This window comes from Microtus pennsylvanicus, chromosome X (assembly GCF_037038515.1).
Source record: "Microtus pennsylvanicus isolate mMicPen1 chromosome X, mMicPen1.hap1, whole genome shotgun sequence".
Taxonomy (NCBI): Eukaryota; Metazoa; Chordata; class Mammalia; order Rodentia; family Cricetidae; genus Microtus; species Microtus pennsylvanicus.
The window spans coordinates 54179063-54205734 of record NC_134601.1 but is presented as its reverse complement, the minus strand read 5'-3'; the positions used below and the strand labels follow the sequence as shown (position 1 = coordinate 54205734).

General features: G+C 42.8%; 1 protein-coding gene across 1 annotated transcript; it reads right to left on the bottom strand.

Annotated features, from left to right (window-relative positions):
• Positions 1-1709: 1709 nt before the first annotated feature.
• On the bottom strand, positions 1710-9661 carry LOC142840347 (uncharacterized). The gene is made up of 3 exons (XM_075956908.1): positions 9282-9661; positions 3073-3118; positions 1710-1934 (listed from the first exon to the last, which is right to left on the bottom strand). Exons 1-3 carry the CDS (start codon positions 9659-9661, stop codon positions 1710-1712), a joined length of 651 nt encoding a protein of 216 aa, XP_075813023.1.
• Between the last annotated feature and the right edge of the window lie 17011 nt (positions 9662-26672).

Sequence of the window (26672 nt, the reverse complement as noted above, 5' to 3'; positions counted from 1 at the left end):
GATGAGGTCACTTCTAAACCGTTCTCTCTGAAAAATGACAAAATGAGAATTTGCTGGAAGAGGGTCAGAATAGCAATTAAAAATGGGAGAGATTATACTGTGTACTTTCCTTACCTGCCTGCCCCACAGGGGTGGGCAAAGGTAGTAACCACCAACCAGCCCTTCCCTTCCTCTGAGTTTCTGGTTCCATATTTTTCCTGGACATATCTGTTTTGTCAGGAATGTTAGCTGCTTAGACACACACAGTTGCAGCTGCCACTGCCCAGTGCTCATGTCCATGGTCTCCTGATGCTGCTCACACCCCCTTCCCCCAAGACCCTCTCCACAGACACTATGCCAGAATTGGTAGGCTAGTTGTCTTATCATACAAGTCTCAGGAGAGTTCTGTATAGGCACCTAGGAGGGTGCAGCAGAACATGAAGCTAGAGAAGTACTGTCCATGAATGCTGCTGAGGCACAGCCTTCCCTTGTTCTGCCAGGGACATGTGACAGCTATGTGTTCGATGACTGGTATGTGTTCCAGTGAACACTGTGTGTCCCAGTGACTGCTATGTGTTCTAGTGACCACTGTGTGTTCCAGTGTCCACTATGTTTTCCAGTGACCGCAGTGTGTTCCAGTAACCACTGTGTGTTCCAGGGACCACTATGTGTTCCAGTGATTACTGTGCGTTCCAATAACCACTATGTGTTCCAGTGACTGCTATGTGTTCCAATAACCACTATGTGTTCCAGTGACTGCTATGTGTTCCAGTGACTGCTATGTGTTGCACTGACAGCTGTGTGTTCCTGTGACCGCTATGTGTTCCAGTGAACACTGTGTGTCCCAGTGACTGCTATGTGTTCTAGTGACCACTGTGTGTTCCAGTGTCCACTATTGTTCCAGTGACTGCTATGTGTTCTAGTGACCACTGTGTGTTCCAGTGTCCACTATGTGTTCCAGTGACTGCTGTGTGTTCCAGGGACCACTGTGTGTTCCAGTGACCACTATGTGTTCCAGTAACCGCTATGTGTTCTAGTAACCATTGTGTGTTCCAGTGTCCACTATGTGTTCCAGTGACTGCTATGTGTTCCAGGGACCACTGTGTGTTCCAGTGATCACTATGTGTTCCAGTAACCGCTATGTGTTCCAGTGACTGCTGTGTGTTCCAGGGACCACTGTGTGTTCCAGTGACCACTATGTGTTCCAGTGACTTCTATGTGTTCTAGTGACCACTGTGTGATCCAGTGACCACTATGTGTTTTTCTGGCTGCTATGTGTTCCAATAACCCCTAAGTGTTCCAGTGACCGCTATGTGTTCCGGTGATCACTGTGTGTTCCAGTGACCGCTATGTGTTCCAATAACCACTATGTGTTCCAGTGACCACTATGTGTTTTTCTGGCTGCTATGTGTTCCAGTGACCGCTGTGATTTCCAGTGACCACTATGTGTTCCAGTGTCTGCTATATGTTCCAGTGACCACCATGTGTTCCAGTGACCACTGTGTGTTCCAGTGACCATTATGTGTTCCAGTGACTGCTGTGTGTTCCAGTGAACGTTATGTGTTCCAGTGACTGCTATGTGTTCCAGTGGCTGCTATGCATTCCAATGACCGGTATGTGTTTCTATCCCTCACCTGCTCTGAGCTGACTTCTGTACAAATTGTAATAAAACACATCCTTTTCTGTGGAGGGCACACACAAGTTGTAAATGGATAAACTGTGCTTTATTGCTAATATAAGGAGAGAAAGATAGGAATGTCCTGGCCAGTATGGGCGACAAACTTCCTGCGACACCAGAAGAGCCCATCTCCCACTTGCTCCTGGAGAATGAAGATGTTCTTGGTCTCCACCAGAGTCTTCATATCAAGGTTGTCGTTGATAGCAGGGGAATGCTTTTTTCTCAGTATTGCCCTCTGGTTCTTCCTAAGTTTAGCTCTCTTGTTGTTAAACCAGTCCTGAAATCCGAGGGAGAGAAGGGTTCGATTAACATATTTAGCAGTTGCTGCTCTCATTTGACCCTATGAATCTCTTTTGAACCCACAATGCAGTTTTTAAGTGCTCACATGCTTTGTATGGCTGAAGCTACTAGCCATTTCATGGCCAATGACCTACCTACAGTTTCATAGTTCCTGGGTTGTATGTCACTACCAGAAAAACAAAGAAAAATTCATTACGCACAATACCAAACCCTTTATTCTGCACACCCAATTAGAGTCATGTACCAAGCTCTATGTGCACAGGCTTACAGTTATTCTTTCAAAATTGTCCTTAGAAACAGTCTCCTGTATTCCTGGTGGTCATGAACTCCCTTTGTATTCAAGAACTGACTCCTCTGCCCTAGTGGGAACTTGGGGAAATATTTTTCCTGGATATGAGATATAATAACACCAGAAACTAAATGTAGAACCACCACTGTCTGAATCACCTTTTCAAAACCTTCTAAAAGAAACAAAGAAATTTACCCTCTTGAACTTTAAGTTCTCTTTCCACATTTGTCTCACATGATAGGAAAATGCTTTAGTTTATGAAAAAATATTTCATGGCTCAATTATCCCATTTCCCCTTTAGTTTGTCATTCATTCATTCTTTTACCAAGTGCACATGTTCTGTTTTACAACCAAGATATTCCCTACAGCCACATGATCATTTCCAAGTCACCCTGAGTTTCAAAATGATACTCACCAGGAGACCCCTGTGAAGCACTCTTTTGTGTTACACGGAATCAAATGTTAATTATGCCACACACACACACATGCAAAATATTTATGCAACATAGATACTATATACACACACGTATATATACACATTTATACATACATGAGAGAGACAGACAGACAGAGGTGTAGATGCTATATATTTGGTTTTGCTTTTATTTTAGGATCACAATTGACTGCCCCGCACGGAGTAAACATTAGCTAAAGTTTTCCTTTTCCATTTTCCGTTTGCCAAGGTCTCATATTCCAGATCTTTTCCCCCAGCATAAGACACAAGGAAAAAATAAAGTAGTTTCATGTGCCTAGGGCAAAGTCATCCATGTCCGGAGGCAACTCTGAGATCAGCACTCTGGTAAACTAAATACGCAGGCTGACTGACCTTCACCTTCTGTTCATCCACATTCATGAGCTCTGCCAGTTCTCTTCTGTGAAGAGAAAAAGACAAATATTTAATATTCCATACTAGGCATGGAATTAACTATAATTAGTACATACCATGTATATTTTAAAATTTAATATCTTGCTCTCCATACTTATTCTTTTTATTTTATTTTTAGAACAATATTATTTTATATACAAATCCCAGTTCCGGCTTACTTTGTAGTAATAAGGAGCGGCGGGGCTGTGTCCCCAACACCCCAGCTGCCTGGCTAGCTTATGCCCGAAATAACAACACACAAACTGTATTCATTTAAACACTGCTTGGCCCTTTAGCTCTAGCCCTTACTGGCTAATTCTGATATCCCGATCAACCCATCTCTAATAATCTGTGAGCACCAGTCTTACCAGGAAGATTCTAGCCTAAGTCCATCCTGGGTCGGAGCTGGGGCATGGCATCTCTCTGAGGCGTCTGCTCCAGAGAGGAGAGCTGTGGATTCTGAGCTCACTTCCTCTTCCTCCCAGCGTTCTATTCTGTTTACTCCACCTACCTATGTTCTAACCAATAAAATGGGCCAAGGCAGTTCCTTTATTAGCCAATGACCTTCCTCCACCATTAGTTCTGTTGCAGCCTGCCTTCAGGAGGCCCTCCGCCTAGCCCAACCCAATCTCTTAGGGACTCAGCCTCCTGGTGCAGATGCAGAATAAGTCTAGTTCTTCCCCACTGCCCCTCTCAGCTCAGCTCCATCCCTTTGTGACTCCCCATTGAAGTGCAAAACAATTCTGCCAAGGACCCTCAGCCACCATACTTGCTGGGACACAGCTACCCACAGCAGCTACACTTGACTGGGACCAAAGGACCCACCCAACAAATACGACACCAGATGTCTACACTAAGAAACACCTCAAACATCATAGCTTCAGATGCCTAGATCCCAGCGCCAAACACAAACATGAATCAATACAACATGCTTCCTCAAGATGTCAGCAACTCTATTGTGATAGGCTATAAGAAAAGCGATTTAGCTGAAGCATAAGACAAGGACTTCAAGACACCAATTATTAATATGTTCAAATACCTTAAAGAAGATCCAAATAAATGTCTGAAAGACCACAAAAACTTGCCAAAAAAAAAAACACAAGTAAAAACAATTCCAGACATGAAAGTAGAATTTAACAAAGAAATAGAATCACCAAAGAAAGCCCAGGATGAAATAAAAAGAGAAGTGAAAAACTCAGGATGTCGAACAAAAACTTTATATGAAAGTCTCAACAACAGATTAAAAGACATGGAAGATAGAGTTTCACATCTTGAAGACAAGGTAGAAAAATGAATATCTTGGTCAAAGAAAGTGTTAAATATTAAAAATAAATATCCAGACATAATTAACCCAGGAAATCTGGGACAATATTTAAACACCATACCTATGAATAATAGGTATAGAGAAGGAGAAAAGCACACGCCAAAAGCACAAAAAGTCTTTTCAATAAAATCATGAAGGAAAACTCACCCACTCTAAAGAAAGAGATGCTTATTAAGGTACAAGAAGCATACAGAACACCAAATAGACTGGAGCAGAAAAGAAAATACCTTTGCCACATAATTAAAACACTAAAGATACAGAACAAAGAAAGAATATTAAAAGCTTCAAGGGAAAAGGACCAAGTCACATGTAAAGATGGGCCCATTGGAGAGTCTGAATGCCGGGAGGGATTGGTTAGATGTTGTAGAAGCCCTAAGAGACCACAGATGTCAGATCAGACTACTAGATCCAGCAAAACTACTAACCACAGTTAACAGAGAAAGAAAAAACATTTCAAGAGAAAAGCAAATTTGAGCAATTTCTGTCCACCCATACAGCTCGGCAGAAGGCACTAGAAGGAAATTTCAGGCTGAAGAGAGAAAGTTAACTGAATCCAAGAGGACACAAGGAATAAATAATCTCACAATAGTTAATCAAATGATGGAAAAATGCTACACCACAACAAAATAACAGAAATCAGTAAACACCGATCATTAAAAACTATCTAATTTAATGGTCTATATTCTTCCCCACACACACCAGAAAACACAGACTAACAGATTTGGTAAGAAAATGGGATCCATCTTTGTGCTGCATTCAAGAAACAGCTCACAAACCAAGGACAGCAAAGACAGATGTTACCTTAGAGTAACAGGATGGGAAATGGCATTCCAAGCAAACGGAACCAAGATGCAAGCAGGTGTAGCTATTTTAATATCTGAGAGACTTCAAAACAAAACTAATCAGACAAGGTAAGAAAGAACACTATATATCCATTAAAGAAAAAATCCACCAAGAGAAAAAAATTACTATTATAGACATACACCCAGATACACTGAACCTAATAGAATAAAACAGAGAGGTCAAGTTATGTTTCCAAAATCACATAGCAAGCTGAGAAGGAAACACAGCAGGCCTGTAAGAAACCCTGTCTCAAAGAAAGTAATAAATAACCTTGAACTCATTGACACAGGAAAAGACCTTCTGAACAGATCACCAGTAGCACAGGCACTAAGACTAAAAGTTACTAAATGGGACCTCATGAAACTGAAAAGCTTCTGTATGCTTCTGGACAGCAAAGGACACCATCATCAGCACAACACTCCAGGGCAGGCCCCATGTCCAGAGTAGTTGGCCAACACAAAAGATATTGTATTTTGTGTGTGTGTGTGTGTGTGTGTGTGTGTGTGTGTGTGAACCTTTTGTTTTGTTTTGTTACTTCTTGTCTTGTTTTCTTTTTTAAGTTTGTCTTCTTTGATTTGGGTTTTGGTTTTGTTGTTTTTTTCTGTTTTTTTCCCTTTGTTTTTGAGAAAGAGAAAGTTCATGAAGTTGAATGGGTAAGGAGGATATCGGAGGAGTTGGGGGAAAGAAAGAATATGATTAAAATATATAGCATGAAAAATATTTTAATAAAAATGTAAATAATTGCTATCTCCCCTCACACCTCTATAAGCAGACTTTTCAGCAACCTTTAGAAGGAGCTTTATGTAGAAGTGGTTTGAAGGGAAGTGGGGGAGCAGTGGACAGGGGAGCAGGGAAGTCTGGGGAGGCTGAGAGTAGTGGAGGGAAGGGAAACTGTAGTAGGGATGTAATGTATGAGAGAGAGAGAGTGGTGGTGGTGCACACCTTTAATTCCAGCACTCGGGAGGCAGAGGCAGGTGGCTCTCTGTGAGTTTGAGACCAGCCTAGTCTACAGAGAGAGTTCCAGGACAGACGGGGCTATTACACATTGAAACCCTGATTTGAAAATATATATAAACAAAAGAAAAAAGAAAATTTGTATGTGTCTATATCTGCCACATACAAATTATACATATTTTGTGACATCAGGAATTGAACCTACAATCCCAGATATGCTAGGCAAGGGGTCTACCACTGAGCTGTATGGTTTTATAATTATATTTGTATTTATGTGTTTTTCAGTCTTATTTTGAAACAGAGTTTCACTAAGCTGCTTCTGCTGACCTTGAGCATCCTCCTGAGCCCTGCAAAACCTGGAAGTGTCTCTCTTTCTGGATCTCCCTCCCATGTGGCTGAGGTTATAGATCTGTGCCACTAGGTATAGATAACTATGCAAAGTGACGGCCGAATGATATGTTTGTGAGGGCACACAAGTCTTCATTCTTCCGTATATTTGATCTCTGAAAAATTTTGCACACAAAAAGCAGGCCCCACACAGGCAACACAAATGAAATGATAAATGTGGATGTTTAGCAGATTTTAGTATTTCTGTGTATTGAAAGAAATGATTCTGGGAAGAAAACATTACATGCAATCAGACAGCAAATTTGAACACCAATAACTCACCACAAAACACACCCTGACTTAGATAGGAGAAAAAGACCTTGCTAAAGACGTATTTGACCACGAACATAGGTCACGGTATCCATAAACACAGGGAAATTCAGGCAGCAGTAGTGAAAAGCAGTTCAAACCACACCCAGAAGGTCCTCACACTCAGAAGGTGGCTACTAACAACACCCACAGAATAAAGCACGGTGAGTCCCTGAAGACATTGGAAGCATGATGCTCCCTCTGGGGAAATGTCAAATAGTACAGCGCAAAGGAAGGGTGAGGTGGTTCCTCAAATAGTGAGCAGGGATGATCCCATGACACAAGTCTGATTCTGGGTGTGCACCCCGAGTGACTGAGATGGAGTTCTAAAAGCATTTGTCTGCTCCACTAGATCACACCAGTGAAGCACAAGCCACATGGGCCACAGGGAAAATCTGCCCAGATAGCTTTTCACATGGCTGTGCATAGGGGTGTTTGGGTATGACTGACCCCCGAGAAAGCAGAAATTTTGTCTGATGCTAACACACCGACAAGGCTCAAAGACATACTAATCGAGGCAGCTTAGTTCAGGAAGGACAAATTCTGCCTGATTTTCCTTATATGAGGTCCTTAGAGGAATCATATAGAGAGGACAAATAAACAAGAGAGTGGTAGGTGGGGACTAGGGGCATGGAAAGGGCACTTATTTAATGGGTTCAGGTTTTGCTGTGGCGTCGTAGAGACTCCCAGGGACCTATCCCCAAATCACTTGAGAAGACTTCAGTCTGCTGAGTTCTCACCTTCAGATTTGATTTAAGCAATGCCCTTTATGTTTCTGTGTTTAATTTTGGACACTTTTTAAACAGAAAGGAACCAAAGGAGTGGTCAGTGAGCATTTTGGAGACCTGGTTTGCACCAGGATGCATGGAAAGTTTAACCTTGGTCACCCAAGAGGTATGGTCTTGAGGGACCAAGAGCTAGACCTGACCTGCAGACATACAGGGAAAGAGGCCTCAAACTATTAAGAGAGCAAACTTTCTGCTTCTCTCTCACCCTCTTTACCTGAGCCAAAGGCCTAGTAGGCGTTTTCTCCTGCCGTTGGCTAATTTTCCAGCCTGCTCCCCTATGTTCAAGGTCTGTCCTAAACATGGTTCAGTTTATGAGAGGACTAGTCAGCTGAAAACTTCCAGTTCTCCAAATGAAAACCATTTCGTTTTCAGATTCCCCTTTCTACTTTGTGGGGAGTCTCTCTCTCTCTCTCTCTCTCTCTCTCTCTCTCTCTCTCTCTCTCTCTCTCTCCTCTCCTCTCCTCTCCTCTCCTCCTCCTCCTCTGTCTCTCTGTGTCTCTCTCTGTCTCTCTATCTGTCTCTCTCTCTCCTCTCCTCCTCCTCCTCTCTCCTCTCCTCTCCTCCTCCTCCTCTGTCTCTCTGTCTCTCTCTCTGTCTCTCTCTCTCTCTCTCTCTCTCTCCTCTCCTCTCCTCCTCCTCCTGTCTCTCTCTGTCTCTCTCTCTGTCTCTCTCTCTCCTCTCTCTCTCCTCTCCTCCTCCTCCTCTCTCCTCTCCTCTCCTCCTCCTCCTCTGTCTCTCTGTCTCTCTCTCTGTCTCTCTCTCTCTCTCTCTCTCTCTCCTCTCCTCTCCTCCTCCTCCTGTCTCTCTCTCTCTCTCTCTCTCTCTCTCTCTCTCTCTCTCTCTCTCTCTCTCTCTCGCATGCCTCACTGTGTGTGTTTCCTACTTCACTTTTAGTACTTTTAGTAAGTACCATTGCCGCCTGTTGTGCCCGGGATCTTTCCGCCTTTGAATTCTTTAATGGATGGAGAAAACAGACTTTACTTAGGACTTCTAGACAACAACTCCCCTTAAACATCATCAAAGAGTCAGGTGAAGATTGTGGATTCAGGGCCAAGAATGGATAGGAAGTCAAGCCTGATGACACAAACCAGTAATCTCAGCTACTGAAGAAGCTGTGGCAGAAGGATCGATCACAACTTCAAGGACTGATTGGGCTACCAAGTCGGTTCAAGTCCAGCCTGTACAACTCAGACTCCGATTCAACAAAACTAAAAAGAGGCTGTGGTCCCCTACATGCAACACAGCTCATGCAGGGAGCCTGAGATTCCTTTACAAAAAAAGCCACCTCTGTCTGCTGCATGGGTCACCCTCAAGTTTCGCGGCTTTCTTCCTCAGAGTGAGGCCAATGCCCTTAGCTCGCCAGAGGGCGCACTCCTGTGGCTCCCACCTAGGCTCCCTTGCGCTGAGGTTCCCTGAGGAGCTTGTACCTCAGTGGCAAAAAGCTATGCTTATTATGAGTCAGTATTCTGAATCTCAAAAATATTACAAACTTTCAACAAGACTGAGGAGAGGCCAGGGGAGAGGAGAAGGAGCCCAAAGTCCTAAAGGACAGACCCGATACATACCGTCTGATGGCGTCTGGGTACTGAGTTTCTTCAAAGACTGCTCGCAGTTCCCACAGCTGTCCAGGCGTGAATATGTATGGTTTCTGGCGAATCTTGACTAATGGCTGTTCACTGGCTTCGACCATGTTCATGGCCATCTCCACCTCTTCTTGCTCAATGTCTTGGCTGTTACTTATATCCCAGTCCTGGTAGCTGTGGTCGTCGACAGAGCTCTTCTGGCCCTCACAGAACAGATTATTCAGGGCCTCTATGACTCCCTGGTCAAAGCTGCCACTGTTTATCGTGTAGGCCACTGTTTTCTCAGGTTCAGTCATTATTTCTTCCTCATAGAAGTTCACCCGGTAAAAGTCATAGTCGAAGTAGAAGTACTTGCAGGCCATGATCTGAGCGCATCAGAAAGCGCCCCCTTGTGGGTTCTGCAATGGCTGTGCGCCTTGAAGCCCCCTGAGGAACTGTCTGGGATTTCCAGGCTAAAATTGTTACTCCAGACTGCTATCGCTGCTATTGGCTTTCAACTCACAACCCTGGGTGAGGCTCTAGTTTAGGCATACAAGGGGTGGAGTGTGGGCACGAACTTGTGCATGGAATAATGACAGTTGGAATAAGTAGTGTTGGGGAAAAATTAAAAAAAATAGAAATAAATAAAAAAGACTGCTTGAAGGAGATCGCTAGTTTTCTGACTTGCTTGAGAAAGAAACCAGCAGTTGGTCCTGAGCTGAGGAGTTTCTTTTAGATCTACGAGCAAATCTTGACGATGCTTGAGAATGCATTTAAAGCTGATTTAGAGGTGGAGGAAGGATATGAATAAAAATAAGATAATTAAATAAACTATCATATTAGGACATAATTTTCACATTTTGATATGGCCCTAAATAAACCTTAATCTTTTTGTGCTACCTATTATTTGAAGCATCATTTTCATTGTTGGAAATTATGAAATCAAAATAATGATCAACTCTGAAAAATATTGGCTGATTTATTACATCCTGGAAAATCAAATTAGGCTATGATTTAATTATCTGTAAAAAGAACAAAAAGGCACATATGTGTAACTCTGAAGATTTATTTTTAATTTTAACAAGTAGTATAATCATATATATGTATGTATGTACATGTTGTAGGGTAGCCACCAGAGACAATTGCTTGGACAGGAGTTTAAGTGTTTGCTACCCCAAACCCCAAACCTTCATCAGGGTGACATTTTAAACACAAAACCCATGTCTTGGGTTGACACATTTCAGTTAATAAGAAGAGTTAGCCAGAAGCAGAACTACAGGAGTCAAAAGGCAAGGTTAGTACATTTAGAGACTTTGCCAAAACTGTGGACTTTGACGGTTTAGGTCTTTGTTTTCATAGTGTCAGGTGTTGCCATTTGCATGCTGAGTTTTGCAACCTGAATGATACATCCATCATGGCGTCTAGGGTCCTACTAAGGTCTTGGCCTCCCTTATAGTTTTATACACAATCATTTCAAAATAAAAACTTTCATGATTTATTATTAGTAAGTATTCAATTTGGATACAAGTGTTTCATGCCTGTCTACCTTTGATGACATAAAATTTTAGGTCCAAAATGGGTCACAGTTTAGAATGTTTAGTGTTCTATGCAGCCTTTCAGAAGTGAAAGTTCTAGGACTCTTTTATGGATCAGACTTATCACCTTCAGCAGGGGCTGGGTATCCAGAGTTGTCTGCATCTGTGTAAAGAGCCCCACAGTCGATAGATACACAGGGATTATGAGGGATCATCACTGCCTACCACTCTTACTCCTGGCTGCAGGGTGACTTCAGTCAAATCTTGCTAAAGCAACCTGGATGATACTACCTCACTATCTATGAACTGGACAGTGTCCACTGGTGACTCTTCACTAGCATTCTTTCTTGTGTCCCTATCTGAGAGAAGTGTCTAACTTGGCCTGCAATGACAAGACAGTCTGTAGAGTTGGTTACCAAACTCATAATCTGGGTTCTAGCATTACAAAGCTTACTCTCACCATTTTTGTGTCTTTGTGCCTTGTGCCTTTTCTGTGCTTTTCTTCAGTCCACCCAGAGTGTTGGATAATAGCCATTGGCTTACTTTGAAATGTCATTTCAGCTAGAAACCAAATATGAGTGAGTACATCCCATGTTGCTCTTTTTGGGTCTGGCTTACCTCACTCAGGATAGTGTTTTCTATTTCCATCCATTTGCATGCAAAATTCAAGAAGTCCTTGTTTTTTATTGCTGAGTAGTACACTACTATGTATATATTCCATACTTTCTTCATCCATTTTTCCATTGAAGGGCATCTAGGTTGTTTCCAGGTTCTGGCTATCACAAACAATGCTGCTATGAACATTGTAGAGCATATACTTTTGTTGTATGATAGGTCCTCTCTTGGGTATATTCCCAAGAGTGGTATTGCTGGATCCAGGGGTAGGTTGATCCCGAATTTCCTGAGAAACCGAAACACTGCTTTCCAAAGTGGTTGCACAAGTTTGCATTCCCACCAGCAATGGATGAGTGTACCCCTTTCTCCACAACCTCTCCAGGAACTCACCAAGGCCAGCTGTCCTGGGTCTGGAAAAGCCTGGGATAAAACCGGACTCTCTGAACATAGCGGACAATGAGGACTACTGAGAACTCAAGAACAATGGCAATGGGTTTTGATCCTACTGCACGTACTGGCTTTGTGGGAGCCTAGGCAGTTTGGATGCTCAACTTACTAGACCTGGATGGAGGTGGGGGTTCCTTGGACTTCCCACAGGACAGGGAACCCTGATTGCTTTTCGGGCTGGGGGGGACTTAATTGGGGGAAGGGGAGGGAAATGGGAGGCTATGGCGGGGAAGAGACAGAAATCTTTAATAAATAAATAAATTTAAAAAAAAGAAATGTTATTTCAAGGAAGGAGGATTTACTCCTGACTCCTTGGCTAGATAGCTTTTCTGAAGTCTTCAGAGGCATTTCCCTTCTCTGGGACCCCTGTGATAGATGTTAACCTGACTGGATTGAGAATTACCTAGGAAGCACACCCCTGGGAGGCTGTGAGGGTATTCTATAGAGAATTACCCCTTGATATGGGTAACATGTTCCAACTGGAAATCAAGATAAAATGAGGTCAAAGGAAAAGCATTCACTTCCTTTTTTTTCTGGGCAAGTCTATCAATTCTGCTCTGGCCTTGTCTGACAGACCATAGATTCTTCAGTCTTCAAAAGCATACGCAACACAAGGCTTTCCAGAGACCTTTTAGATTTTCAGATTAGTGATGTGGGCTTTCCCTCTGTATACTGTGATTACCATTAATGAATAAAGAAACTGCTTGGAACCTATAGCAGGACAGAACTTAGATAGGTGGGGAAAACTAAGCTGAATGCTGGGAGAAAGAAGGGCTGGGAGAGAAGCCATGGAACCTCCACCAGAGACAGACTCTGGGAATGTTACCCAGTAAGCCACAGCCTCATGGCAATGCACAGATTACTAGAAATGGGTTAAATTAATAAATAAGAGTTAGCCAAAAAGAAGCTAGAGCTAATGGGACAAGCAGTGATTTAAACTGTTTCTGTGTGATTATTTCAGGTCTAAGTGGCTGGGAATCAACAAGTGGCCTCCTGCTACAGATTAGAATTGCTCAGGGCTCCAGTTTCTTGGATTGAGAAGCTGCTGAGTTTTCTGCCTCTCCAGTGTAAAGATAGCCTTTTTGGATTACTCCACTTCTGCTCTGTAAGTCAATTTAGGAAGTTTTCTTTAGATCTGATATGCTAATAGAGAAATAATTGCTAATTACTATTTTCTCTACTAGGCATGATGGTGTCTGGAGCTGCATACCTAATTTGGGTATACTTAAATTAGCAAAATTTCTCTCCAGATAGTATGGAGATGAGTGATTTCTCATTGAAAAAAAAACTGTTTAATGAAATACAGAAGACAAAACACTCCATACTATAGATTCACCACTGGGAGAGACAGAGGATTTAAGGTTTGTATATACAACACGTTTGAACATTTCTGAAAAAGTATTCCTAAGGTATATAAAGATGTTGGGTAGTTGTTTCTGGCAGATCTAGATAAAGTAACAAAGAAAAGAAAAAAATGTAGAGAGATGCCTTTTCCTAGGTCCAAATTCACATACACAATCTAATTCTATAAACAACCTCCATTCAGAAACCAGACCTAAAACTGTTCAAAAAAAAGCAAAGAAAATAAAAAAGAAAGCCTTTATTGTGAGACCGTCTGACTTACAATGTTATATTAATAAATTTCAGACTTGAAGGGGACAGGGGGTTGGCATCAGGACTAGACTGTATACAGACGGGATTCTGTACGGTGGGGTAGAGATATAAGGGAGGACCCCAATGAGACCTAAGACACTGTTGAAACCTAGGATACTGAACTGCTTGATTTCTCAAGATTTTATTTTAGGCATGGAAGGAGTTTTTCTTCATTTTCTGGGATCTGCCCCCTTACCTGTACTCTGACGGTTCTATTCTCCTCACCACTGGTGGAGGGGAATTCATCTTGTAGAGTCAATAGATATGGCCCTGCCACTCTGGAAGGAGTTTTTCACCAATACAAGGCTGACGACCCTCAGGGCCAAATGTCACCACCCAGTTTTGCCTTCAGATATATAACTATACTGATACCTCAGGAGACCCATACAGGGTGTTGTAGCCTTAAAGAAATTCTTGGATTTTCTTAGGCATATGAGCAGAAGTCTTGGAATTATGTAAAAGGACTTTTGACAGTTGGATATTTTGAGAAAAATAAAACCACATTAAGCTATATGCATGAATATGGTCCCTTGAACAGGAATTCTGAGCTTCATGCTGAAGTTTGCATTTTTTTTCAGTTAAAATTAATTGAAATGTAGTTACTTAGTGTCTCCCATTCTTGTTCCTCTCTCATCCATTGACTGATTCCACTCAAACTCTTTTCAAAAATTGTTTTACATACTGGTGAATAGGTATATAAATACAACCTGCTGAGTCTGTTTAGTGTTGCTCGTATGTATATGTATTTAGGGATGACTATTTGGTATTGGATAGCCAATTAACAGCCTCAATACTGCAGAAGACTAATTCTCCCTTTATCAGCCATTGATAATTACTTAAAGCTCTTCATTTAGGAGTGAAGTTTGGTAAGATTTCACCCATCTATATAGGGATGTCACTTGATGGTGGAATTTGAAAATGAATATTGTTTATAGAGCTGTCTTGTTGAGATTTCACGGGTATAGCTTCCTTTTCATAGTTAGAAGAAACAATCTCACAACAGACTTCCAGGTCTTCTGGATTTTACAGTCTTTCTGTTCCCTAACGTCCATGTTTCCCAAGCCTTAAGCATTACAAATGTGTAAGTTTGGGATGGGCACCACATGGTGAGTTATTATCTGCAATTTGATCAGTTGTGGCTTTATTTAATGATCTCCTGATGATAATTATTTCCTGATGCCAAAAGATGTGTCTTTGCTGATGTGTGAGATCATGACTGGTCTATAGCTGTTGCAAGAAGGCCACTTCTGTGTCTCCTGACTGCTCAGCCCACAAATAATCATACAGAAACCATATTATTTGCAATGCCGTGTGGCCAATAGCCAGAGCATATTTGTGGCTAACTCATATCCTTATCTAACCCATCTTTACTAATCTGTGTATCACTTTAGATTAACAGCTAAATTTCTGGAATGAATCTCTGGAGGAGTTACATAGCTTCTCTCTGGCTTTGCTCTTCTTTCTCCAGCATTCAGTTTAGTTTTCCCCACCTAGCTCTGTTTCCATATAACTTATTATAGGCCCAAAGCTGTTTCTTTATTAACCAATGATATTCACAACATACAGAGGGGATCCTACATAAGTCATATATTCGCTGTGCCATCTTTCTATGCCCTTATTCTGGGAATTGTTTGGCCCCAAGAGATGTGTGTTGGTTTGGAATGTTTTGTTGTGGGAATGACAGTCATGGGATAAGAAGACAGATCTTAATGGGGTCATCTCCTCATGTGTATATTAGACACATATGTGCCCTCCTCTCCTGGAATGTGAAGCTGCAGGTGCTCTCTCTGGCCCCACACCAGGAACTAATTAGGAGCAATGGGCCCCCTCCTCACTGTTCTTAGTTTTCTACAGAGGAAACTTCCTCTGCATTTGTAGGGCTCTGATCCACAGGCCTACTTTGTGTGGCCAGGAACTGTCAGTTTCTCAGGACTATACTAAGAGCCTGACTGCATTCTGTGGTAGTACCCCAGGGAGTCTTTCTCACCAGCTCCACCTCATATACCCCACCTATGGCCTGAATCTACCTTCCTTTTAGGTCCTGTATATGTCCCTAATTCAGCATCCACCTTGGTGCTTATAATCCCAGCACCAGAGTTCCCAGTTCGTCTTTGAGTAGAAGAATGCTGTCTCAAGGTTTCTGTCACTTTGACAAAACACCATAAAAATGGAAATTGGGGAAGAAGACTTTTATTTTATACACACTTCAGCATTGCTGTTCATCACTCAAGGAAGTCAGAACAGGAGCTCAAACAGGGAAGGTTCACAGACCCAGGATCTTATGAGGAGGCCATGGAGGAAAGCTGCTTACAGGCTTGCTTCCCATGGATTACTCACCCTCTTTCTTATAGTAAACCCAGGACCACCAGCCCAGGAATGGCATCTTATACTCTAAGCTGGGCTCTTGTCTGTTGATCAATAATTAAGAACGTGACTTAGAGTTGGACCTCATGAAGGCATTTCCTCAACTGGGGCTTCTTCCTCTCTGATGACTCTAGCCTGTGTCAAGATGACACACAAAACCACCCAGTACTCATTATCTGTCCTCTGGAAACTCTTGCTGTGGGGATTCACGTCCTCCATCTCTCCACAGTGCTTCTATAATCCACAAACTTTACTAATACAACGCTGTACAACAGCCAGACTATCTGACCCTCCTCTGTCACACCAGAATTCTGTATGTGTGTCCTCACTACACAGCCCTGTTTACCCATCTTCTCTATTACAAAGTCCGGATTCCCACTTTACCTGTCCTCAGTTTAGAAAGAGGCTTTAACACATCCTGCTGCACCCCCTTTTCTAGAGTCTGCCATGTCTACAAGCAGTCAGAGCATCAAAAGCAGCTCACGCCTTGGCCAATTTCTCACAGGTCATGATTTCTAACCCCACGACATACACCACCATATTAATGCCACCCTTATGAGTCCTCCCTGCCAGAACTCAGGCATAACCCTCTTTATAGGCTTTCCACACTGCCTCTCCTCCAATCACCCTTGGGCTAACACAGCCCATTGCTCCCTGCATGCTCTGAAGTCTGCATCCTATGTCTTCCACTAACCTGGCCTAGTGTATCTGCAGAGAATCCTTCTCCTCTCCTGCCTGAACTGGGCGGATCGATCAATATGCCTCTTGTGCATCTCAGGCTAGGTGGGGAGCAAAGATGAAGCCTCTTTCTAATGGGCATGGGATGGGCTCTTGTGTTTCCTTTGAAACAGTAGGATATGTGTCAGGAGGACTCCTAGTACCATAACTGTGCCATTGAAAGGAGGGACAGTGAACAGACCTGGGGGCAGCCTAGGTCACTGGTCAGTCTACCCTCAGATGAATGCTCAGAAAGTAGTCTTTTGTATTTGTTGTAGTACAAGGGTGAACTTGTAGATTTGGGGGAAACTCAGATTTCATTGTGAACAGTCTTCTCACTGGAGACTTGTCCTTTTCCTCTTCTTTGGTGTTTGTTCCCACAGGGTAGAGTTAAGGTGAGGATGGTACAATGTGACAACAGAGAAGAATATATGTCTGAGCGCAGATTGCCGTTGGTTTGAGAAACTTTTGTGACTTGTGGAGTAGTAAAGGTGACTCAGGGTTTGTTCCCTTCCTTTTATCTTCTGTTAAATATTTTCTCAATAATGGACATCCACACCTTACAGACCCCCAAAAATGACATGAAATATTTTGAATACATAACTCTTTATTGCTGATGGATAAGGTGTCACAGCCATCAGAAGGTGTCAGTGACACCTGAAGATCCTGTCTTCATCTGGGGCCTGGACAAGATGATGCTTCAGCACTCCTTCAAAAGCTTTACTGAAATGTGTCCTGGCCCTCAGCAAATGGACACTGGTGAATCTGAGACTGCTGATGTTTCCTGTATTGGGCTCTTCTTTTCTTAAACCAGCTCTGCAATAACATGGTGAAAGAGATGGCTTTAGTGTATTCAACACTCAGTATCACAAGTGGAAAACACAACTCTGTGTAACAGTAAATGCCAGTGAGGCTTTAGATTGACCAGACTTTTCTAACCAAGGACACACAAAACCCTTAGCAACGCCAGCCCAGGAAGTCAAAATTCAGAACAACCGTAAATGGGAAATCCGTTAGCTAGTACCTTTCCTGTCTTATGTCGTTTCAAGGAAATGGGAAAATATGACTCTAAGAAAGAGAATGGGGACCAGTAAATCAGGATATGGAGAAGACCTGATATCAAAGGGACTTCAGGTATTACAATCTACACACTCTCTGCCAAGGACAAGGTAACTCACCATGCCCTTGAATTATTTGGTTTACTTGAACTACTGCTTAGAATAAAGTTATCTCCTCTGACTCTCTGGAAAGCCACACCCCACTGCATGCATTCATGTCTATGTGATCCTCATGATATATGCCTATAATAGAAAGGATGGGAGAGCTCATATTTGGCCTTGAATCAATGTTAACAAAGGCACAACACGTCCCAATTCTGGTTCTGATTAAATAGGTGCAAGAACAGCTGAAATACCTGCCATAGATTACTCAAATTTGATTGTTTGAGATGATCCCAAGATTTCTGATCTAAGTTGAAGATCCAGAAAGCTGAATATATTACTAATTTCTTTTTCTGTATGACCCTGTACTGTTTTATCCCTGAAAGATCTACAAAAATGCAGGGCCCTTGCTGGGTGACTGTGGAGGTTTCTGTGGCCTCCCATAGAGTCCTCTTATCTTCTATGCACAGGAAAGGAACCTGCAAGAAAGTGGATGTGTCATTACCTGGATAAGTCTGGTTTTCAGCAGGCTTCCTGGAAATTGGTTTAAGGTCGTAGAGGAGACTGAAGATGAGGTGGTTGTAATTGGCTGCCATTGCTCTGGAGTGCATACATGAGTAACTGCTTTTTAAATAAGTAGAGGAGAAAGGACTGGGGGATGATGAGGAAAAGAAGGTGGAAATGGTAAATGAGGGGACAAGAATAGTCGATAGAAAGAAGAAAGAAAGCAGAAGATAAGAGAAGGGCAGGAGGAAAAGAAAGGGAGAGAGAAAAGCTCAAAGGAAGAAAAGAAAGAAGATATAGATCATTACATTGTTAATAGTCTCTGGTGACCGGACTTCTATACCTTAGTGTCAGCATTAACTGGAACATTGATTCTTGTCCTGCTCAGAATAACAGTGGCACCCTGCCTCTTCACCTGCAAGGCCAACTTCCTCAAACAGAAAATAAACTCATTTAAGTTACTGGTCCCTAGAAACAACTATGCCCTCCTAGAACAGGATGAGTCAATAATTTGACTCATGCCCTGTGATCTAGTGGGAAATGTGACAGTTTAATCCAGTGAAGAGGTTCCTCCATCTTCTATTCTTGTTGAGGCCATTTCAGGTAGAAATAGACTTTGATCTCTGTCATGGAGAATCCCACGGGAAATTAATTAATTCTATTCTAGGGACCAAAGATCAGGGATATTCTATCTAACTTAGCTGTGGTTAAACTTCCTGTTTGTATGAACCCCTCCTCCAGCTAGCTGCTGTCTTAGCTTCAGTAAACAGCTTGGTTCAAACTGCTTACTTCTGCACAGGCATCTGCATCTGCTGAGCTAGATGTTAGGACATCTAGGTTTTAAGATGCCCTCACAACCCCCATGTTCTGGACACCAGCGGCCACGCCTACGTTCCCAGATACCTGGGTGTCATCCTTTTCAGCTGGAATAAAGACTTTCTATTAGCTATAGACCGTGTGAGTGGTCATCTCTGCTCACAACTATGGAGTGCTCTATCCTAATTGGAATGTGTTCATAACCTCCTCCCTTAAAGCCTCAGGAAACATAGCAGAAGAACAAGCAGAAAGCTGGAAGATCTAAAGGTGCTGGATGTCTCTAAAGGAACAAAATCTATTTTCTGTCCAAAAGGCCAAAAATCAAAATGAAATCAATGCAATTCAACAATACACTCTCTTGTGCAGCCTTGGAAAGACACCTCAATCCTAACTCCCACTGACGCTCCTCAAAGGGGCCCTTATCACGAAGGACAAGGGGTGCTGTGAGATTCACCACTTAGGATAGTGGGATAACTGCTTCCTACCTCCCCTTAACTGTCAGAAAACAATCTCCTTCTTTCCCAGGCTCTTCCTCCACCTCTTCCTCCTCCTCCTCTTCCTCCTCCTCCTCTTCCTCCTCCTCCTCCTCCTCCTCCTCCTCCTTCTCCTCCTCCTCCTCCTCCTCCTCCTCGCCCTCCTCCTCCCCCTTCTCCTCTGCCTTCTTATTCTCCTCCCCTTTTTCTCCCTCCAGCGTCTTCTCCTTCTCTTCCAGTACTTCTGAATCTAATCTGGCATATTTTTCTTTATCAAAACACGTAATTTCTCTGCAGTAAACCGCTATACTCCCATGATTTCAGCTCATCATTTATCGATGGACAGCTTCGTATTGCTCCATCACCTTAAGCAGGTATGGTGATTACAAGGAATCACACTTGCCAAAAGAGTGTGAAAAGTCACAGCCTATCCACATCTCAAACAAACAAACAAAGAAACAAACAAACAAACATCCTTCCCAAATTGACTTGGGAGAGCTAATACTACTCCAAGGGAGGCCTGCACAGAGATGTACTGTTGTCATCTATAGGATTAGGGAAATGAGCCAATTCATAAAATTCATTCAGATATCTTGGGACTCCCTGCATCCATCATGTAGGTAATAAGGGTAGGTCACTGTCACCTATGGACTTTTGCCCTGGCCCTCTTCCATGCCCTCTAAAGTTTTCTGGGCTCAGGACAAAAGCCATGGTCTCAATGAGAGTTGAAGCTTGATAGTGATCCCCTACTTTTTGCCAACATGAAGAGCATCCTGGTCTCCGTTCTTATACCAGGAGATCCAACGTTTTTAGGCTGAACCTCCAGACAGCAATGTGATCTGTAACAATGTGGAGAGCAGTTAACAAAACCGCCTCTTCCTTAATACATAGCCAACTATGGAAATACAGTCACAGTTACCTGATAGATGTCACCATCCTCTCAGGCTCCTAGGGAATAAGGGTCCATTATATTGGGAAATCATTAAACTGCACATCTTTGCGTCCATGCCATTTCGCTCCCTCTGTGCCCCTTCTATTATGTGGATGTATAGTCTTAAAAAGACCAACAAAGGACGAGAAGCCATGCGGGGAACTCAAACATACCAACACGATGCCTCCATGAACTGAAACAAAGCCCCAGTGTGTTTGGAGGAGGCCAATTGTTGGTTCTCACCTGTCCGGTTGGCTTAGCCCTGAAATAATGACAAAGCAACTATATTAATTAAGTCACTGTTGGCATATTAGCTCTAGCTAATCTAGCTAGTTCTGCAGTGTATCAGCCTCTAGAGCTGCACTGCATCAGCCCCTAGAGCTTCTGTAAATGAGCCTCTCTGGAGCTGCAATGCATTAGCCTCTCTCTGGTGCTGCAGTTCATCAGCATCTAGAGCTGTAGTGCATAGGCCACTAGAGTGATAGTGCATCAGCCTCTATATATGAAGTACATCAGTATCTCTAGAGCTGATATTCCTCATCCTATAGAGCTGTACTGCATCATCTTCTCTGGAGCTGCAGTGCATCAGCCTCTAGAGCTCCACCCCATCAGCTTCTCTAAAGCTGCAGAGCATCAGCTTCTCTGGAACTGCAGTGTATTAGTCTCTAGAGCTGTAGTGCATTGGCCTCTAGAGGTGCAGCTTATCATCCTCTCTGGAGCTCTAGTGCATCAGGCTCTCTGGAGTTGCAGTACATAGGTCTCTCTAGAGATGCAGTGCATCATCAGTCTCTCTAGAGATGCAGTACAAATGGCTCTGGAGTGATAGTCCATCAGTCTCTCTAGAGATGCAGTGCATCATCAGTCTCTCTAGAGATGCAGTACAAATGGCTCTGGAGTGATAGTCCATCAGTCTCTCTAGAGATGCAGTGCATCATCAGTCTCTCTAGAGCTGCAGTACAAATGGCTCTGGAGTGATATCCATCAGTCTCTCTAGAGATGCAGTGCATCATCAGTCTCTCTAGAGATGCAGTACAAATGGCTCTGGAGTGATAGTCCATCAGCCTCTCTAGAGATGCAGTGCATCATCAGTCTCACTGGAGCTGCAGTACAAATGGCTCTGGAGTGATAGTCCATCAGTCTCTCTAGAGATGCAGTGCATCATCAGTCTCTCTAGAGCTGTAGTACAAATGGCTCTGGAGTGATAGTCCATCAGTCTCTCTAGAGATGCAGTGCATCATCAGTCTCTCTAGAGCTGCAGTACAAATGGCTCTGGAGTGATAGTCCATCAGTCTCTCTAGAGATGCAGTGCATCATCAGTCTCTCTAGAGATGCAGTACAAATGGCTCTGGAGTGATAGTCCATCAGCCTCTCTAGAGATGCAGTGCATCATCAGTCTCACTGGAGCTGCAGTACAAATGGCTCTGGAGTGATAGTCCATCAGTCTCTCTAGAGATGCAGTGCATCTTCAGTCTCTCTAGAGCTGCAGTACAAATGGCTCTGGAGTGATAGTCCATCAGTCTCTCTAGAGATGCAGTGCATCATCAGTCTCTCTAGAGCTGCAGTCAAATGGCTCTGGAGTGATAGTCCATCAGCCTCTCTAGAGATGCAGTGCATCAGTCTCTCTAGAGCTGCAGTCAAATGGCTCTGGAGTGATAGTCCATCAGCCTCTCTAGAGATGCAGTGCATCATCAGTCTCTCTAGAGCTGCAGTACAAATGGCGAACATGAAGGTTCAACTTTGCTGCTGTCTACATTGGCTTTCCACAAACTTACAAAGGTGGAAGGCCAACCAATTGCACTTGTGAGTGTCTTCCCACATGACTCTTGGACAAATTAAACACAGGTTAGTTATGAAACACTGAATATCTCTCTGGCCTCACTTAATCCACACTTATCACTAAGTGTTTATTTGTTGAAACTGAGCCCTGTTTTTCTCCTACTGCTTGCTACATCAATTAGAATATCCCCAAGGTCACTTAGAGTCCTACTACAACAGTACACATAAGTTCCCTGAAATGACCTGAGTGTCCGGAATTCAGTATTCATCACTGTACACATATCAGTAAACATTAATGTTTTCCTATATGCATGGCCATATAATACTCAATGCTGTCTATATATATGATGTTCCCATACTGATTATAAGTGTTCTGTGAATCTCAAATGGCTGAAAGACATTTGAGGAAATGTTCAACATCCTTAGTCGTCTGAGAAATGCAAACCAAAACAACTCTAAGATTCTATCTTACACCTATAAAAATGGCCATGATCAAAACACAGATGACAACTTATGCTGGGGAGGATGTGGGGTAACTGGAACCCTCCTGCATTGGTGGTGGGAGTGTAAACTTGTACAGCTGCTTTGAAAATAAGTATGGCAATTTCAGAGAAAATTAGGAAACAATCCACCTCCACACCCAGCAATACTACATTTGGTAATATACCCCCAAACACTCAATCACACCACAAGAACATCAGCTCACATGTGTTCATAGAAGCCTTATTCATAAGAGCCAGAGCTTGTAAACAACCTAGATGGCCATCAGTCAAAGAATGGATGAAAAAAATGTACATGTGCACAACAGTAAAAAAAATAATAATGACATCTTGAAATTTGCAGGCAAATGGATAGATCTAGAAAACACCATTTTGAGTGATTTAACTCAGAAATAGAAAGAGAAATATAATATTTACGCACTCATAAGTGGTTTTAACACATAAAGCAAAGAAAACCGGCCATCCCGGGAAACCGAGACAACAAAGAGGACCCTGAGACAAGCATAAATAGATCTACTTAGGAAGTAGGAAAAGACAAGATCTCCTAAGTAAACTGGGAGTGTGGGGGTCACAGGACAGTGAGACTGGGAGAAGGGAAAAAGGGAAGAGAGGAGAGAAAAATATAAAGCTCAATAAAGACAATTAAATAAAATAAAAATGCTAAAATTTGTGTAATTTTTTTTTTCAATTAAGAGACTACGGTGTCTCCAATAATGGGAAAAGACACTTAATGGCTGCCCGTTCCATTTTAACTCTGGAAAACTTCAAGAGTCAGTGCTCAGTTACTATTATAACCCAGACAAGGACACCTCTCACCCACGCTCACTGTTCATAGTGAATACAAGAACATGGACCATGACCTGAAGCACAGTGCCCTGCCCAAACCTTTTCAGACATACTAACTCGCACTCTGGATTCTCCCAGGAACAAGCGCTTTGCAAGATCCTTCCTGTGAGAAGAAGAGGGAAGGTGGAGTTGTTAGGGAAATGCAGCATTTCACCTTGGCAGGATGAAAGTCATTTCTGGAGATGAATCACACCCAACACAAAACTATGTAGAGATGTGAGCTCTAAAGTTTGAAAGCGGCTTCTCATTGATCTCCATTTTAATGGAAAAAAATAACCACATTAATCAGCACCAGGATCATATGCTATACTAGTAGAGGGATTGCTTAGAAACCGCTAGGTCTTGAATTCAATTCCCATTATAAAACGGGGGCCATGAAGAAGAAGAGGATAGGAAGGAGGAGGAAAAACCAAAAGGAAAACTTAAAGTACAAATTGAGAGGCACCAACCAGTTTCTAGATTCAACACTGCGTGTGTGTGTGTGTGTGTGTGTGTGTGTGTGTGTGTGTGAGAGAGAGAGAGAGAGAGAGAGAGAGAGAGAGAGAGAGAGAGAGAGAGAGAGAGAGAGAGAAAGTTGACTTTGACTTCTCAAACATCCTTCACATACCCAGCAACTAAACAAAGACCTCATGCTTGGGCTCAAAGCAGATAGGACCCATAGTGTGAAGAACACACCTCCTAATTAGATGCTGATGGATGGGAGCTGGAACAGCTAATGAAACAAGTCACATACCTTATGATCTCATTGGGGTACTTAGTTTTTTCAAAAACATCTTCCAACTCATTCAGCTGTCTGGGTAAGAGACCAAACTGGATCCACGGCCTTGTACACAGGACCTGTGGCACTCTGGCAGCAGCCACGTTCTCCTGCTCCTTCTACTGTGGGTTTCTGTACCCTTGGTGGTTCCCATGGCTCTCATGCCTGATGTCATCACCAACATAGTTGAAGTTAACTACGTGGGTCACATCATCCTTGTGGAGTGGGATGCCCCGGTTCTTTGATATGTCGGAACCTTTAAGAGAACCTTCAACATAGATGACAATTTCTGTAGCTGCAGTGGCCTCATGTTCAAAATCAAGGCTCATCTCAATCTTATTTTCACTCAGTTTTTAGAAACTGTATTCCACATGTTGGGATTGGAAAGCCATGATGAGACCTAAAAGAGAGTAGTGTCATCTCCATAAATGGTTTGTGGATAGTAATGATTTTGTAACATGTGGGTTTTTTTAGCAAGTTTCACATCCGTCCTCTTTCCATCACACAATCCCTATAGGAGATAAGTGCCCACTGAAAGGGGCTCTAGGGAGAATGTGCAGAATGGATCTAACATGGATCCAACCAAGTACACCAAAGCCTCTAGGAATGGAGTGGAGGAGAAAGAAAGCTGTTGCAGGTGCACAAGTAGGGATGAGGATATGCATTTACACCGAGCACATAGTCTCTGGGTGAAGCCCTGGAGAACTCTAGCTTCTGTATCTCACTGGGTGCACACTGCAAGATCTGGGAATTAAGTGGTCATGGTTATGTCAGCTAGTGTTTGTCCCAGTTTCCTTGAGAGGACATTGAAAACACACCAACACTGTCCTCTACCTGAAGGAGTGTCATGCTTGTGAAGTGGAGTTTATGTAGCATTCTGGGGGGACAAGTCACTGCAAACACTGGACGTCACCATTGAAACAATGAAAATGCTCCAGATGGTTGATTGGGACTCTCCATCAGAGTCACTGTACGATGTCCTGCCCAGTACTTCTCATGTCTGACTAGGCTGACACTGTGTGGGTCTCTGCCCTTTTCACAGTGTCAGCAAACTCCTGAAGCTTGAAAGTGCTCTCAACAGTACTTGAGCTGAGAAATCACCATATATACAGTAAGTATACAAAAGTGAAATAACCTCGGGCTAGCTTCCATTCAAACAATTAATATTCTCAAAGAAATTTCCTCAGTGGGCTGAGATGTTGGGAAATATCAAGAGGATCTCATTAAGAAACTACAATCCTTCACCCAGCAACTGTTGGAAACAAATGCAGAACTACAAACACTGGTGAACCACAGAGAATCCTGTGGAAGAGGTGGAGAAAGGATTGTGGGAAACAGAGGCCAAGGGCACCAAAGATAAACCGCAGAATTTACTAACCTAGGTCCTAGAGGATCACAGAGACTCGGCTGCAATTCAGGGAGCTTGCAAGGAACTGACCTAGGCCCTCTACCCATGTTTTATAGTTGTGTAAATTGTGGTCTTGGTCTTCTGGTGGGGCTCCTAACAGTGGGGATGTCTCTGACCCTGTGATCTGCTTTGGGAACCTTATCCTCCTACTGGATTGTATTATTCAACCTTAATAGGAGATGACGTGCCTAGTCTTACTGCATCTTGATATGCCACAGATGGCTGATATACATGGGAGACCCGCTCTTTTCTGAAAAGAGAAGAAGTAGATGGGGGAAAGAGGCAGGTTATTAGATGAGTCTGGGAAGAGAGAAAGAACGGAGAGGAAATGTGATTGGGAAAATAATTAATTAATAAAAAGAAAAGTAGAGTTTAACATTGCTTTTAAAAATTAATATTAAGGGGATGGCTTAAAGGTTAAGGGCACTACCTGTTCTTCTAGATGTCCTGAGTTCAATTCCCATGAACCACATGGTGGATCACAACCATCTATAATGAGATCTGGTGCCCTCTTCTGGCATGAAGGAATACATGCTGGTAGAACACTGTACACATGAAAAATAAACCAATCTAAAAATTAATACTAAATTTATTGAAGTTACAGGTTAAGAAATTACAAATTGTGATTGTCAGATTTTTAAAAATCTTTTTTAAATGCAAGGTCACTATTAGTTGGTGTGCTTGTTCTTATGCATGCCCACAGGGGGCACTGGATCTCCTGAAGCTCTACTTAGAGATAGATGGTTACCGAGGTGGATCCTGGGAAATGTACTCTGGTCCTCTGAAGGAACAACAAAATCTCTTAGCCATTTAGTCGTCTGTCCACTCTCCTCACACAAATGCAAACTTTTTCTTTCTTCCTTAAAATTGTAGAATCCTAGAGCACTGTGAT

Coding starts and splice junctions, on each gene's coding strand:
- LOC142840347 (XM_075956908.1), bottom strand. CDS start 9,661: ATGGCCTGCAAGTACTTCTACTTCGACTATGACTTTTACCGGGTGAAC. Junction 3,119..9,281: donor TACCCAGACGCCATCAGACG/GTATGTATCGGG, acceptor TTCTCTTCACAG/AAGAGAACTGGCAGAGCTCA. Junction 1,935..3,072: donor TGGATGAACAGAAGGTGAAG/GTCAGTCAGCCT, acceptor CTCGGATTTCAG/GACTGGTTTAACAACAAGAG.